Genomic DNA, 17,296 nt, shown 5'->3' with positions numbered 1-17,296 from the left:
AATAAAAAGATTTTTGCTGTTGTTTTGCCCTTTGAAGATAATTTGGGAGTTTCCTTCTATCATGATAACAGAACTATAGTGAATATCAAAAATAGATGCAAATATTACAAAAAAACCCCCCTTAAAGTTGTGCATATCCTTCCCTCTTTCATATTTTTGGTAATAAACCCCCGAACCACTTTTCTGATCTGTGGCATCTTATTTTGAACAATGTGTACAGGGCTAGACCATGAGGGTGTTTGGTTGGAAGGAAAGCATTTTGCGGACTCGAAGACGCAAGAAACATCTGAGTTAGAACAGCAATGATTTAACTGAGGACAAGACCAAGCAAAGCAGCAAGTCTCCTAACACAACACAAATAATTTATCATTCATTTGTTGTTGTTTTTAAATTGGTTTAAAGAAATATTGACCACAAGAAATACAGTTGTAATGGTGATACAGTTAAATACACAGTTAGACAATGAGATACAGTTTAAAAGGTCAAATAGATATATTTTCTTTCAGGTAAGTTTCACAAAGTTAAAAATCTATTGTTTCTCTCCCTCCCTCCCCCAAATTGTAACTTTTCACTTCATTGCTAGTGTAGGCAGAAAACAATTAAAACAATCTCACATTTTCATTTAAAAAGGAAAATAAAATTAACATGACTCTTTGTTCCAGTGATGTTATCACTAGAAAGCAAACATTTCCCATCATTACAGATGAGATTGTAAATTTCATTATTAGTCAAGTTCTAGATATTGTTTCCATCCAGATACTGTTGCTTTTTAGGTCTCTAATTTGTCTTCCCACATAAAAAGTCAAGTCTATATTTGATAGCTAAGAGATAAAACACTAGGCTCCTGCTGATCCAACTTATTAATAACTTGTTTATTTATAACTACAGTTTTCATCAATGTTAATTATTTTTATGAACCATGCCTCTGGCCCAGTCTATAAGTGCTGATGTATTAAAGTATGTGCTGAGCCTTAGAAACCTCATTAGAAATGCAATAGCATGTTCATTTCTAACCACGATGAAGAGAGAAACTCTTAAAAAGTTTTATTAGGACACATAGAAACAGAAATACTATTTATGAACTTACTACATGTACTTGACCTCGGTGGACATTAGCCGGAAACTTACCATTAACTTTAACCCAAACATGCAGCCAATTCCATCAATAAATGTTAACTTATTGTATTAATTTTAAATGGCTGGTCTGGCAATCTTCATACAATATGACACTTTTTAAAGTAGGAGATTGGAGGTTGGGAGAAATGTGTCCAGTAGGTAGCTTCTGCTATGTTAGATGCCTACATTTGGTAAGTAGTTTGTCAAAGTTGCCAAATGTCATAGAGCTGTGGTCATTTATTTTTTCAAAGATTGTTTCATAAATGTAACACTGTGTGTGGGGTGGGGGAAAAGAAGGGGGACAGACCTACCATATTGCCAACTTGGAGATTGTCTTTTGACCATTAAAATAAAACTTTTTTTAATGTAGAAAAAAACCACTATTTCCACACCAAAAATTATCTCTATAAATACTTTGACCTGTTACTTCCGCCTAATCTTTCCTAGGCACCCACTATGTGCACAATACTTTGTTAGGTTCCCTTAAAAAGACCCCTACCCTTGCTCCATATTGAATGCATAGGCATATCAGCTTTACCTTCGATGAGACTGGTGTAGACCGTCGGGGTAACATGGGTGATTTTGAGATAAGAAAAAATTCACTTGGAAGCAAACTCGTTAACATGATTTTCCTTTCTCTAAAAACCTAGGCTGTGGAGGAGCAGAGTGGCAGGAGTGAGTCAGTGAAGGGCACACGAGTTTGATTGGGAAGAGATGAACAACATTCAAGTATTAGAGAGTTGCATTCATCTGTAAAGAGAGAAAACATTATTAAGTTAGTTACATGAATTGAAAGGCAGGTTCACACATTTCACCTAACTTGCCTACCCTGTAGAGAAGGGAAAGCAACTAGCAGTCACCCATCACTTCCCAATAGGGGGTAGGGAGGCCATTCTGCATGAAACCCTGGACCATCCTAGCTGTCACGGTAAGCCCTGCCCTTTTCTTTCCCATAAGCCCATAAGCTGAGGGATTTTCACTCTGTAGCTCACTGGCTTATTTCTTTGAATTTATCCAGACAGTATTAAGCTCCCCCTGCCCCCTTTCTGTTGTGCAAATCTGCTCAATGCAAAACCCAGGTGAAAAAATGCTGAATTGTCCAATTCTAGGGTGAAAAGAAAAGGGTGAATTTTCTTGCTAAGTGCCAGAGGGGTAATTATTAAGTTAAGTTATATATATGAGGAGAGAGAGCACTTTTCCCTTCCCTTCCCAAGGTGCTAATCACTCTGAGATGCCACTTCCTTCTTCTTATAGTCTACCATAGTGGACAGAGTGCTGGACATAGAATCAGGGGACTAAGGTTAAAAATCTCCCCTTAGTCACTAGTTACATGATCACAGACACAGTACTTCATTCTCAGAGCCTCATCCTCTTTTAAACAATAACAACAACAATGAATAATAAGAATAAACAATAACAAAAACAACTGGACCTACTTCTATTGGTATAGGGAATTTACGATGCAGAACTTCCTCTCCCAGTTCTGACTGGCACCTTCTCAGCCATTTAGTCTTAGAGAGTTGCCATGACGCATTTATAGAGTACTTTACAATTTTCAAAGAGCTGTACACAACTAGGTTCCATTATTATCTTCATTTTACAGATGAGGAATAGAGAATTTGGATTTCTTCCTAGAATCACACAGCTACCCGAGACAAGATTCAAATTTGTGTCTTCCCAATTCCAAGCCCAAGGACACTATCCACTATGCCCTCCATATCTATGTGTGTATATATATATATATATATATATATATATATATATATATATATATATGTTAAACCAATTTTGACAAAGTAGAAAATGTCAGAGTCAGTGGCAAAGCTTGGACTTGAGCACTAACTTCCTGATTCCAAGCCTGGCACTGTATCTCTTTTGTAGGAATCAGTAACTACAAAATCTAGGACTTGTAAAAGAGCACATTTGACTTTGTTTAAATAATTCTTTTAAGTTCCAGTTTAACCAAATCTGAAACACCTGAGGGTTCAAGGTAGAATACTTTATAGAGGCATACTATTTTTTTAAACCCTTCTCTTCTATCTTAGAATCAGTACTGTATATTGGTTCCAAAGCAGAAGAGCAGTAAGGGCTAGGCACTGGGGTTAAGTAACATGCCCAGGATTACCCAGCTAGGAAGTATCTGTGGTCAGATTTGAACCTAGTACCTCCAGTCTCCAAGTCTGGCTCTCCATCCACTCAGCCACCTAGCTGCTCCGTAGGCATAATAGTTCTTAAACAATAGCCAAACATCCACAGAGACTCAAAACCAATCATACTACTTATGCATGAAAATCCAAATCTCCTTTAAGTTTTAGAATTTTTCAAGGCATCTCTAAGGATCTTGGAAAGTATGAATAACTCAGCTAAAAGAGCAGGTGAAGGAGGTATCTGAGAGCTCATATGGAACTTGTTTGTGCCTGTTCTTTTACTGTTAGTGCATGCATTTATGCTGCTGTAGAAAAGGTCACAGGTTGAATACACAGCCCTTTTTCTTCAAAGTGCCACATAAGCAATTTTGTGTTTCATCTCAAACTCAGTCAAGGAAAATGCTGGACAGCATGATCTCTAAATACTCAGAAAGGTGAGAAAACAGGGACCTTGAGGCCTTAAAAGACTGCCTGCCCTCTGATCCACCTATACCACTGGTGGGCTTGTACCCCAAAGAGATAATAAGGAAAAATATGTGCACAAAAATATTTATAGCTGTGCTCTTTGTGGTGGCAAAAAACTAGAAAATGAGGGGGTGTCCATTGAATGGAGAATGGCTGAACAAATTGTGGAATCTGACAGTGATGGAATATTATTGTCCTGAAAGGAATAATGAACTGGAGGAATTCCATGTGAACTGGAGAGACCTCCAGGAACTGATGCAGAGTGAAAGAAGCAGAACCAGGAGAACATTGCACACAGAGGCTGTTACATTTTGGCACAATAGAAGACAATGGACTTTTCTACTAGCAGCAATGCAATGATCCAGGACAGTCCAGAGGAACTTATGAGAAACAACACTATCCACATTCAGAGGAAAAACTGTGGGAGCAGAAACACAGAAGTAAAACATATTATTGATCATGTGGTTTGATGGGAATATGATTGGGGATGTAGACTTTAATTGATCACTCTACTGTAAATACTAATACTGTGGAAATAGGTTTTGAACAATGATATATGTAAAACCCAGTGGAATTGTTTGTCAGCTCAGGGACGGGGGAGGGCAGAGGGGAGAGGAAGAACATGAACCATGCAACCATGGAAAAAATATTCTAAATTAATTAATTAAATAAATGTTTTTTCAAAAGAAAAGAAAATAGGGACCTTGAAAAGTTAAATTAACACAAAACACTTTACCCACAAATATGCATACTTATTCACACATACACTGAAACACAGACATAAACCTTGAAAGTGTTAGGAATATATGGACACAGTGAGACAGAGGGGTCACTGTCCAGCTTATGCCATTACTTTTTAACAGAGCTGCCTAGCATATCAAAATCCACAACACATGGTCCTGGAACAGTTTCATGGATGAATTAGCTTAAAATCAAATAGTATCAGCAAAAATCCCTTAAACCTTGAGAGTAAAGAGTTCTGGCCCCAAAGTCAACAGAAATCTTTGCCCTGGCTCAGTATTGCCACCTGATGTATACCCAGGAAAGATTTCTCTAAAGGTAGACTGATCCTTCTGGATGATGTTCAAAGACCAACCTCCTTACTGCCTCCAATAAACTCTCCCAACTGAGCCCTAGAATGCCAAGCAGGTAGCCACAGGTGTCTTAACTGGCAGGGAACACTAAAGTCTGCTCATGCTATTACTCTATTACAAAGTGTAATAGACTATGATAACAAAGAAAAAAAATAACCTGGTAAACCTCTGAAAGAGCTCAATCTTTGGGCACTTTCCCCTCTAGGAGTTTTTAGACCTTCATTATCTGAAACCATTGTGGGGCATATGGAAGAAGACTACGGTGAGTGGCTGAAATAAACATCCAAAACATCCAAAATTCCTAGACAAAAATGTAGACTTTTTAAGCACTACTACCTGTAGCTAATCATTGGCTGGCTTTAAAAAAAATCCTTAAATGGTGCTCAAAAGTCCATCCAGCATCTGTGAATAGCAGTGTGTAATCAGTTATTTCAATTCCCTGCCTCAGAAAGCAAAACCTCCCAGGAACTCCTCAAGGACACTCTTTCTGGTAGATGTACGTACCACATTGTTGAGTTCTACATGGCCCACTATCCGGGAAAACTCATCAAACTCTTCAGGAGACATAGGAAGCAGATTTTCTGTGCTCTGAAGCCTGGAGGGATGACTAAAGCAGGGGAGAAATGAAAGAGAAAAATGTAACCACACATAAGATCAAAGAGAAGGACTACCATTTCATCCCTTACCTCATTACTCTCAATAGGGGTTCTTAACCTGGGGTCCATGAACATTTTTTTTTGTAAAATATTTTGGCAATTATATCTCGGTATAACTGGTTTCCTTTGTAATCCTATGTATTTTATTTGTCGCGATTAAAAACATTCTTCTGAGAAGGCATCCATAGGCTTCACCAGACTGCCAAAAGGTCCATGACACCAAAAAAGTTAAGAATCCCTGCTCTACCAAATGGATTGTCTCTAGGAAATAAACAGACCGGTCAAATATTTTTGTAAAGATCTACCATATGGGAGTAGTGGGAACCCACCCATTCCAGCCCTTCTACATGGAAGTGAGCAGCGATCAGCCCACCTGGCCCCCATTGCTTTTGTCCTTAGGAAGTCTAACTGTGGCCACATGCACTTACTTGTGTTGCTCTGGAAGTGTCATGCCTACTCAGAGGAGCACTATGTCTGGGGGTCTCCCTCATCCCACTGTGAGCTGTCTGGAAGGGTTTTTTACATGGTAGCTAGATCCATTCATTCACCCCAAGACAAATGCAGGAGGGCAAAAAATTGACAATGACATTTCCAAATGTTTTGGATTTTTTTTACTGTTTACAAAATGAGACAAAGAATAAAAGCAAGAGGAAAAAAATGTGTTTCAATTGCAACTTTGTCCTGCTCTAGATTGAAAAGAACTATTTTCCCACTCTGATAAATTTTTGCTTCTTTTATTTACACTTATTTCAAAACATCAGTATTTCTGGCACTTGGAAAGCTTTAACATAGCTTTGATGAAAAAACAGAACTGTTGGATTCACAGCACTAGAAAGAGTCTTCTTATGCCCATCTTATCCAAGCTACAGATTGACAGTAAAGTAACAAATTACAAGTGTCTCTGAGGGCCACCCACCCTCCAGGAATGGGAATAGATGAAGGGTTCTAAAATGGACACTCTTCTGCATTCACTTACACTTCAGATACAGAAATTAGTTCAGTCTTGATGTAACCAGTTCCTTTCGGACCATCAACTTCCATTGGCTCTGGGGCTAGAAAGCAAACACACCAAACGCATGTCTGGTTAGCCAGTGTGTCCTTTACCCATAGGTTAAAAAGCCAAAGCTATTTCCTTGATGATCAAAGAGTTAAGAATCAATTACACTCCTAACCCCCACCAAAAGCAACTTAAATCACAAAGGGGATGCAGGACGAAGGGGAGACATAGAAGGTCTAGGGGAGAGAAGGAGGAGGAGCATTCAGTTCTGCAATGGGGCTGATGCTATGAAGAGATGAACTCTAGCAAGGAGTTGGAGGGTCCAAGAGAGGGAGATGACCTCTGCCTTGAGATATTCCCATCATTTATAAGGAGACATACTAGAATTTCAAGGTTCAAAAAATGGGAAACTTCATTTTAAAACAATCTGCCTACTTTGAGATTTTGTCAAAGGAAAATTAATGATCCTATATAAGCATGCTGCAGGACAAGACTTTTCTTAACTGAAAATTCTAAGATGAGTAAGCAGTGTGGTATATTGATTGGAAAGAACACTGCACTGATTGAGATCCAAGAGATTTGGGTTCTAGTCTTGACACTGCCACTAAGTAGCTGTGTAATCTTGACTGAATCATTGGGGCCTCCAGGGGAATTAATTCATTTTCATGTCTGTGTGAATTAATTCACATTTGTGAAATGGGAAGAGAAAGGAAAGGAGGGACTACAAAAGTAGAGTCTACGTCAAATAGAAATGAGAGCCACTAAACCATACATAAGGATCCTTGCCACCTACAAATTGACTTTGAAGACTGCATATTAACATTATGTTTTTTTTTGTTTTTTTTTTTAACCTTGTACTTTGGTGTATTGTCTCATAGGTGGAAGATTGGTAAGGGTGGGCAATGAGGGTCAAGTGACTTGCCCAGGGTCACACAGCTGGGAAGTGGCTGAGGCCGGGTTTGAACCTAGGACCTCCTGTCTCTAGGCCTGACTCTCACTCCACTGAGCTACCCAGCTGCCCCTTAACATTATGTTTTATTGTATTCTGATTTGTTTGGTTAAATATTTCTTAATTGCATTTTAATCTGATTAAGGTACACTCAGAGTGTGGGCCAACCATCTCTCCCCTAACACGTCTCTTCTAGTCAACTCTCTAAGACTATAATTTGAAAAACTGTGGCAGAAAGTTTCCTCAACTGGATCTCCCAGGTCAGTGAAAGTATAGGTCGTGGCCCCCCAAATCTGCCATTTGGTATTATAACTGACCTTGTTTTTTCAGTGAATATGAAGAATTCCATTTCCTGCCTGAATTAGAGGGTTTGGTAAGAAGCCAACATTGCTATCTTGTGTTCACTGATTCCTCTGAATCATTAGACTAATGTCCAGAGAGTAGAGCTATGGAGTACCTGTAGGCAGCTAGGTGGCACAGGGGATACTGAGCCTGTAGTCATAAAACACCCAAGTTCAACTCTAGCCTGAGGAACTCACTAAGCTCTGTGACCCTAAACAAATTTCTTAGCCTCAACTTCCCCATCTTTGAATTGGAGATGATGCTAAAACTGACCTCCCAGAGTTGTTGTGAGGACTGAACGAGATAATATTTGAAAGGTTCTCTATAAACCTTAAAGTACTTTATAAATGCTAGTTATTGTTAGAGATTTTAAAAGGTGAATGACTAGAAATGGATGATGGTGACCTTCTGCAAAGAAAGGAGAATTTTACTCTTTCTCCTTATCTCCAACAGTTCAAATTGCAAACTGCAATGTGTTTTTATAACCTTTGGGAAACCTGCTCTATTCAATCAATCCACCAACCAAGCCTCCAATTTAAAAACTAGAAGCTCCAGATTAACGTCATGATTGGAGACTTAGGTAGGAATTTCCACGTTTATAAAAATGAAAATATGATTTTGATTTTCAAAACTCTTGTTCCTTTCTGAGCTTTTCAAGATTGCATTCTGTTTCTAAAATCAAAGCAATGCATGTATCTCTAGAGTATTTCCTTCATGAATTTTAACAGAGAGAATTTGTCAGTTGGAAGAGATTATAGGTTGACTAATAATAATAGGTTGACTCTCTCCTTACTGTCTTTCTTTTCTTGAGAAGCAAGACCAGGGAATGCCAAACAGACACTAGTTGGGGAAACTCTGGAGAGGTCTCAGGTCACATCCAGGTTAGCTTACCTGGCCTCTGAAGCCCCTTTTAAATCTCACGCTCTGATCTCTCAATGCACCATCATCAGGGGCCAGTCCTACATTTTATTCCTGAGGAGCCCTGGACCTCAGCTAGCATTTAAACTAAACCTCACCTGAACTATCTGCATTTCAATAGGTACATGTGTTGAAAGGAAAAATCTTTGTTAGTGTTTCACCCTAGTAAATCCAGCAGGTTTAGGAAAAACGCAATAAAAGAAAGTTATTGTTCCATACAAAGTACATGCTTTGTATGGACCTGGCCCGAGTTCAGACCATGCTTAACTGTTTCAAGACAAACATTCCTTACCAGAGAAATTAATTCTGAGAAGTTAAAAGCAGAAAGGGGCTGGGCCAGTATGGTATGGATGATGAGTTTACAATCCAAGCAAAAAACTGATTTCTAAAGGGCATCCAAGCCCACGTGGCTCTCAGCCTAGGGTAGGCTTCCCTACCTGAGGTGAGGACTGTCTCGTTTACAGCCCTTGTCACATACCCAGTCTGTGGAGGCCTGCCATATATCTCTCTAAAGGAAGCGAAAGCCATGGGTACAACCTGATTTACATAGTAGTAGTGGATCAATTCTCCAATAAATGGACTATCAGAGGTTCAGTAATGATCCTCTTCACTCACCTTCCTTTGGCCTAGAGTAGTATTTCCCAAAAGCATGGTCTTTATCAATATTTGGATATAGAAACTTCAGAGGATTTTCAGGGATATTCTCTGCAGCCATGACTTTGTAATTCCGAATGATATCAGGAAAAGTAACAGCAGAGAGTTCTTTTTTGGTGTATGGTTCAACTGCATGAAACACAGGATCTTCAAAAAAAAAAAAAAAAGAAAGAAAGAAAGAAGAAACAAATATAAATCATAGGATCTCAAAAGCTCCTGGGGCCATCTAATCCAACACATAGGAACAAGAATTCCCCTAAATAGTGATGTCGAACTCAAATAGCTCTCCAGGAACTTAGAAAACCACAAATCAACATTATTTATGTTCTGTTTTTATTTATTTTGCTTAATGTTTCCCAGATACATTTTAATCTGGCTCAGCCTGGGAAAGTTCCAACGATACTGGGCTGCAGGCAGTGCGGCCAGAGAGTTTGCTAGCACTGCTCTGAAATCTACCCACCGAGGTCATAGTCATAGTGAAAGAGAAGCCGCTACCTTCCGAGGCAGCCCAAGCCACCTTAGGATGGCTCTAATTAACAGGAGATGTGTCCTCAAATAGATCCTAAATTCACTTTTTTATAACTTAATCCCTCTTCAACATGAATAACAGCTCTCCGGATAATACTGCGCTGACCTCTCCCCTTTTCTCCCCAAAGTCTTCTCTCAGCTAACCATCTCCAGTTCCTTCAATTGATCCCCAGGTGGCCCTTTACCATCCAGGTCACTAAGCCTAAAATCACATGACCTTTTTTTCATCGCCATATCATCCTGTCAACTCATATTAGACAAATCTCTTATTAATTAGAGCCATCCCAAAGCGGCTTGGGCTGCCTCGGAAGGTGGCGGCTTCTCTTTCACTATGACCCCTTGCTCTGTGGGTAGATTTCAGAGCAGTGCTAGCAAACTCTCTGGCCGCACTGCCTGCAGCCCAGTGTCATTGGAACTTTCCCAGGCTGAGCCAGATTAAAATGTATCTGGGAAATGTTTAACAAAATATAATGTAATGTAACATAATGTAACATAATATAACATAATGATATATGGCATGATATGATATGATATATTATGGAGTGTAGAATATAAATAATATAATTGATTTAATTCTTATTTAATTCTTATATTAATATATAATTATGTAGATTGTTAGAACTATAATAAATATATATTTATGTTATAAATGTAATAAAATATAATATTGTTTTATATGTTATGATAATATAACAATACAACTATCTCTCCCTGGGACATCAGTTATGAAGGTATTTAGGATTAAATACTATATAGTCTACATTCAAGATCTTTATTCAAGTGAAATAAAAGGAAACAGTGTTAAGTGCTTACTATGGGACAAGCATTCTGCTAAGTGCTAGGGACCAATACAAAAAAGATGGCTCCTTCCTTGCAGAAGCTTACCGTGGCCAGGGAGAAGCACTTACAGAAAGTTATTGTTATATTGAACAGATTCTAAAGGGAGAAGACTGTTGTAACCCTTTCAAAAAAAATCTGAGTTGATTTGATCACAGTTCCAGACCTGGAGAGAAGCTATTTGATGAATGGGGGATTAGAGGAATGAGACAAAGGTGGTCAGTATATGCCACAGCAAGGTGGCCTTGATCTTATTTTTAGAGTCTGAATTACCAAATTTCAACCAAAAAATCCCCCCAAACTCAAAACAAAGTCATGAATAGTCAGATAAGACTGAACAACCATTACCTACGTACAGCCTAGTATCTTTTTCACTAACACTTGTTTAAAACACTGGACCTTTTTGATTGTGCATCTTGTAAAAAAGAAATATAGTGTTCAGGCTGCATTACAAAGTTTCTTAAAATCCAATCCCAAATCATTATTTTGGAATAATGCCTTTCTGGGGCTAGAAAATTACTTTAGAAACTTATTTCTAGATTTCATAATTTTAAAAAATCCCGTACAGAGGTTAGATATGGGTTTTTTAGAGAAATCAAATTTTTGGATATGGGTCCCCAAAAGAAGAACCCTTGTCACTAAACTTTTCAGTCTAAAAGGTTTCTCTGTCACTTTTTTCCTTTTCTCTACCTCTACACTCCTTGAGAAGACAGGACCAAACCCCAACCAGATTGGGGTTTGGTCCTGTCTTCTAGACTTTTTTTAGTAGTCTCATCTCAGGAGCCCAGTTCTGTGTCCTATTTCTATAGGTCTCATGAGATCTGTTAAAGTAATCCTTATTCACAGAAGTATTAACACCTTAACAGGAAACTCCTAATAACAGAAAACTTTTAAGACTGAAAAGAATGAATCTTTAATGGTGAAATTTGAGTGTGGTATGGTAAATTTTTGTGGGATTAAAAGGGCAAGTTTTTTTTGGTAATCTTTAAATTTTACCCTATGGCTAATTATTCTGGTTATTTACAAAACTGCTTTCTTCTAGGATTCTCCTCATTGAATGAATACTTCATTAGCAAATAATGTATATGCCACAGCAAGGTGGCCTTGTTTACTTATAAACTTTCCATTTACAAACTAAGCTTATATGTGATTATGTTTAAACATTTTAAAACTCAAAACTTAATAAGGTTTTAGGTGGTTTCATCACGTCCAAGGGTCTATTCATTACAGTCTACTGAATATTACTTTAAGGAAACCTGGAATTTTACCTTTTTTACCCACAGAAAAGTTTCTCCTTCCATCAATCAGTTGCACATAATAAATGTAACTAAAAATTGATGTTCAACCTGTTAGATTATTGCAAAACCAGGAAATAAACATTGGAGTCTTTTAGTAATCCTTGTGTCCATCAATTTCTGTAACTGATTTCAATATCAGTTTGAAGAGAAATGGCCATAATCATTTAAATAATTTGTTTGCTTCTTTAAACCCTTTCCTCCTGTCCTAGGATCAATATTAAGTATCAGTTCCAAGATGGAAGAGCAGTAAGGGATAGGCAACTGGGATTATGTGACTGGCCCAAGGTGGCACAGCTAGGAAGTGTCTGAGGCTAAATTTGAACTCAGATCCTGATGCCAGGCCTGGATTTCTATCCACTAAGCCATCTAGCTGTCCCTTGAATGGTTTATTTAAAAATCCATCGAGAAGACAGATTTAGGTAGGTTAGGAATTACTTAATTAAAAATAATATTTAAAATATTAAATAATATTAAACTAAATCAAATAATTAATAAGAAATATTATTTTAAAATTAAATATTCAAAATATCTTTACTAAAATGAATTAATTTAAACAGCTACTGGCAAAAAATTCTTCTAATGACAATTTTCCATTATCTATAAACTAAGTGTCCTAGGATGTGTGAAAAAGCACTTTGTCTCTAAGACTGAACACCTACCGTTTTGTGTTCCCTCTACCCAAGTGAAAGTGATGGCTCCATCCCGACTGCTTTCACTGAACCTCAGCAGAAATGTCCCTGGCTGTTGTTCTTTTAGCAGTGCCCGTTCCTGATCCTTACTTATAAAGCCCATAATACAGCTGTGTGTGGAAAGAGAATTTAGAATAGATTATTTTTTGAATCAAAAACTGTACTTTAACGTACTAATATGCAAAGAAGGAAAAATGGCCATATAAAAAGACTAATGCAAACATGGAAATTAATGGCACTATATAGACTATCATGCTATGAAGGATAATATAGAAACTCCAGAAAGAAGCAGTATGGGGCAGTGAAAAGAAGTGAGCTGGAGATGGGAAGGATTTGAATTCTTCTGCTTCTGGTAGGTGATTCTAGCAAGATAGTCAATCTCTCAGGACAGTGGTGCCAAAATGGAACCCAAAGGTGTTCAAATAGAAATGGGGACCACTAATCCATACACAAGAGCAGCAAGGTGGGCCAGTGGATAGAGTGCCAGGCCTGGACATCTCAGCTCAGGGCCACACATCCCTGGCTGTCTCAAGTCAACAAATACTGTAGTTGTAGGTTCCCTGGCCCAGGAGACTCACTGGTACCACCAGCTCCCCTAATATCAGCCTGTTTACCCCCTTATTACAGGGACCCTGTGAAGGTCACTTTACCCTGTCTGCCTTAGTTTCCTCATCTATAAAATGAGCTGGAAAGAAAATGGCAAAACTCTCTGGTGTCTTTGCCAAGAAAACACCAAGTGGAGTCACAAAGGGCTGGATAAGACTAAAATGAATGAATGAAAAACCACAAAATCCATACACAGGGATTGCCAGGGGCTATATATTGGCATAAAAAAGTAATGTTATCTATGTTTGCTTGCATTTTTATTTATGTTGTTAAATATTTCCTAAACTGTATTTTAACATCGTTAGGGCAGCACTGAGGAGTGTTGTGGGCTGGTGGCCACATGTTCTTCAAGGATATAATAGTTAAGGTCCCCCTGACTATGCTATCTCATCTGATCCTCTTAACAACTCTAGAAAGGGAGATGCTATTATTATCTCCACTTTCCTGATAAGGAAGATTAAATGACTTGGTAAAGTCACACAGTTAATAAATATCTGAGTCAAGATTTGAACTCAGGTCTTCATTTCTCTATCCAGTGCACCACATTGCTGCCTAACTCTAAGCAGTCGGGAAGGTGGTACTCTGCATTAGTGGAGGGAGTTCCTCAACCTAGAACTTCCTGCACCAAGGAAATCCTAGGTCTGGTCAAATAAGCAAATATGTAAAAACTAAAACATTAAAAATTATATTGGCATAATGCACACAGGTACATTATAGGTCTCATACCTACTCATGTAGAAACTAAGGAAAGAATAAATTCTGGATTATTGTTTTTGATACCTCCCGTCTCTAGACCTGGCTCTCAATCCACTGAGCTACCCAGCTGCCCCCTGCATGATTAATTTTAAATGTATCAGACTGTCTGGATTTTATTTATAATTGTTATTCAGTCACATCCAATTCTTTGTGAGTCCATTTAGGGTTTTTTTTTGGTGATACTGACATGTAGGAAGAATATTAAACTAAGACCAGTTAAGTCAAAAAGCATTTATTAAGCCCTTCTGGTGTGTGGGAACGGTACTAACTACTGGAGATAAAAATACAAGCAAAAAGAGAGTCCCTACCCTCAGGGAGCTTATACTCTAATGGAGGATGCCTAGTCCAGACCCTTCCTCATAATGAAGGAGCCAGAAGAGACTCACAAATGGGAGAGGAGTCTAAGGGAACTGAGAGAAAAGGTAGGTGAGGAATGGTGGTCAGATCTGGAGAGTAAAGCATGACTGGGTTTCATGAACTCTGCATTGCAGTCATACTGGACTAAGCACCTGGTGGGTTCCATTTTCTGTCGCAGAGTGTTTGCACAGGTCCCGTCCCCTGTGCCTTGAATGTGCCCACTCCTAAGCTCTCTGATGCTTCTTGGCATCCTCACCTTGCTCTGGGGCTCAGCTAAAATGTGCCCACTGCAAGGAAGCCTTTCCTGGGCCCTGCCAAGCACTGGTGTTCTCTCTCGCGTCCATTATGCTTAGTTGTATATTATACTCATTTATAAAGTTCTACCAGGAGAATGTAAGCTCCCCAAGGGCAGGTACTATTTCATTTTTGTTGTTGTATCCCCAGGACCTAAAACAGTGCTTTGCACAGAGTAGGTGATTGATAAATGGTTGTTGACCTGAATTTGTTGAATATAATCTAGTATGAAGGAAACCTCAAGGAAAAGCCAACAGGTGTGTTCCTCAAGTAGAGAATTTAGTGACAAGGCAAAGCTGACAACAGTCTAGTAAAATAATTAAACACAGCACCTATGGCTTGGTCATGCCCTACATATGCAGTAGAAGGTCATATATCCAAAATATGATCATAGAAAACAACCCTCTGTTACCTTACCCATCATTCCAGAGAGAAATGAGATGCTTTTTAATAAGTTCAAGGATTCCCTCAATCCAAAGCCAGAAAGAAAAATTTTTGTCATTTATATTTTCCTGAAATGACAAATACATACATTAGAAAAAATCTAAAACAGTAATTAAGACAACACATAATTGCATGGACACTTAAATATTAAATAATAATATCAGAATCAGGACTGAAGCCCAGACCTCTTGATGACATATCTTCCTGTCAATATGCCACCTCTTACAATGGCTTCTTGAACCGAAATTGGAATCTAATTTGCCCTGCACTGCTGACCAAGCTAGAGGATCTTGCATGTAAAAGCGAATATCTCTCAGAGATAGATTTTGCCCATCCCAATCTGAAGACCATATTGATAGGAACTATAAATCTTCTACTTTTTGTCCTTATTCAGACAACTTTCTTATTCCTTTTCCACTGGTACTTCCACTCACCAAACAGGAGAAAGGCTATCCATGTAGCAACTGCCCTCACATATAAGTTAACTACTCTTCTCTTTGGGGAAAAGAGAAGAAGGGCTAAAAGTCATTTTTAGAAAAATAAAATAAGCCACTGTTCTCTACAAAATCATTGCAGCCACAACTTCCTGGTTTTTCCAACCATTGGACTCAGAAGCCATTACCCAGTAGTAGCATGCATCTGACCAGAGAACAAGAACTTTCTTCAAAAAGAACTAGATTAAATATTCTCAGGAGGGAATTCCAAGGGGAGTGAAGAGATCTTAAGGAAGTAACAGGATATTATCACTTAGCTGGAAGCTTCCTTTCAGGATTCACATTAGAATACCAAATTCGTGGCTTGTACAATAATATTTCCCCCCTGAGGATTGCTTAGGTGAAAGAAATATCCCAAAAGAGTCACTGTGACGGGAAATGAATGACTAAAACAACCAATGAGAACCGAAGCTCAGTTAGCAGGACCTTGAGTTTTCTAACCAAGTCGAACATAAGAAAAACTTACCTTGCAGAATCTGGTCCAAGGAATAAGACCATCAGTGCTAGAGGAATTAGGGCCTAAACAAACAAACAAAATCAATGTTCTCAGATGGATATAAATAGAATTACAAAATTTTAGTTAGACTAAAAGCTTTTATATACATTCTCAAAAGAGAGAGAGAGACTGACAGAGAGGAGAGAGGAAGAGAAAGAGAGAGAGAGAGAGAGAGAGAGAGAGAGAGAGAGAGAGAGAGAGAAGGAAGGAGGAACAAACGAACGAATGAATGAAGGGATGAAGGAATGAAGGAAGGAAGGAAAAGAAAATATAACATGGAAAAGTTTTTCTTTGAAGAATCTACAAATTTGATACCAGCCAAATGACTAATGAAATTAACCAGGCCATTTTGTTTTCCTCTGCCCCCAATAATAACATGACTATAATATTTGTGAATTATATATAATGTGGCTTATTTTAATAAGTAAAATGGATAGGCAATGCATAATGGGAAAATGGTTTTTAAAAGAATTCAATGTTGAGTCATTTCAGTTGTGTACAACTCTGTGACCCATTTTGACAAATTTTGACAAATGTTGTGACCCATTCTTGGCAAAAAATACTGGAGTGGTTTGCAATTTCTTTCTCCAGCTTATTTTACAGTTGAGGAAACTGAGACAAATAGGATTAAGTGACTCATGCAGGGTCATATATCTAGTTGTGCCTGAGACTTGACTTTAGAAAGATTTCTCTTTCTGACTCCAGGTTCAGTATTCTATATACATTGTGCCACCTAGCTGCCATAAGGAAGTTACTGTCACTGGGGTATGGATGGGTTTATATGTTTTGTTTATATATCCTAGGGATTTGCCTATAAATTTTAGGGATTCAGCTCTAAATAAACAGAGGGAAATGGAAGAAGGAGGGGGATATGAGTCAAATACCATTTATATTGTCAGAATGTAGTTGCTATGTTACTTGTTTTTCCTGCCCTAAGTTTTTCTTTCTTTTAAAATATTTATTACAAGGGCACACTGTGCATACTCTATAAGCAAGTCTATAAAAAATATGAAATTACTTACAAAAAGACCTATGTTTCCATCACTATTAACAGGGTTTCCTGGCAACTTTCTGAGAAAAACGCTATAGAGTGAGAAATATTGGATTTTCTTTTTCCTCTCAAAAGAGGTTTCACAATCACCTTCTCTGGGGATTTTTT

General features: G+C 38.2%; 1 protein-coding gene across 1 annotated transcript in view; it reads right to left on the bottom strand.

Moving 5' to 3' along the window:
* Positions 1–231: 231 nt before the first annotated feature.
* The window catches only part of STAT1 (signal transducer and activator of transcription 1), a 57,545-nt gene continuing 40,480 nt past the window's right edge, over positions 232–17,296 (bottom strand). Inside the window, exons 18-24 of the mRNA XM_044669690.1 lie at positions 16,108–16,160; positions 15,121–15,215; positions 12,661–12,800; positions 9,300–9,485; positions 6,455–6,530; positions 5,327–5,429; positions 232–1,866 (exon numbers count right to left, since the gene is read on the bottom strand). Coding sequence (XP_044525625.1) covers positions 1,849–1,866; positions 5,327–5,429; positions 6,455–6,530; positions 9,300–9,485; positions 12,661–12,800; positions 15,121–15,215; positions 16,108–16,160 — 671 coding nt within the window. The 3' untranslated portion in view covers positions 232–1,848. The remainder of the gene's footprint in view (positions 1,867–5,326; positions 5,430–6,454; positions 6,531–9,299; positions 9,486–12,660; positions 12,801–15,120; positions 15,216–16,107; positions 16,161–17,296) is intronic.

This window comes from Gracilinanus agilis, chromosome 3 (genome assembly GCF_016433145.1).
Source record: "Gracilinanus agilis isolate LMUSP501 chromosome 3, AgileGrace, whole genome shotgun sequence".
In the NCBI taxonomy this organism is placed as follows: domain Eukaryota; kingdom Metazoa; phylum Chordata; class Mammalia; order Didelphimorphia; family Didelphidae; genus Gracilinanus; species Gracilinanus agilis.
This window is presented reverse-complemented; position numbering and strand designations above follow the sequence as displayed.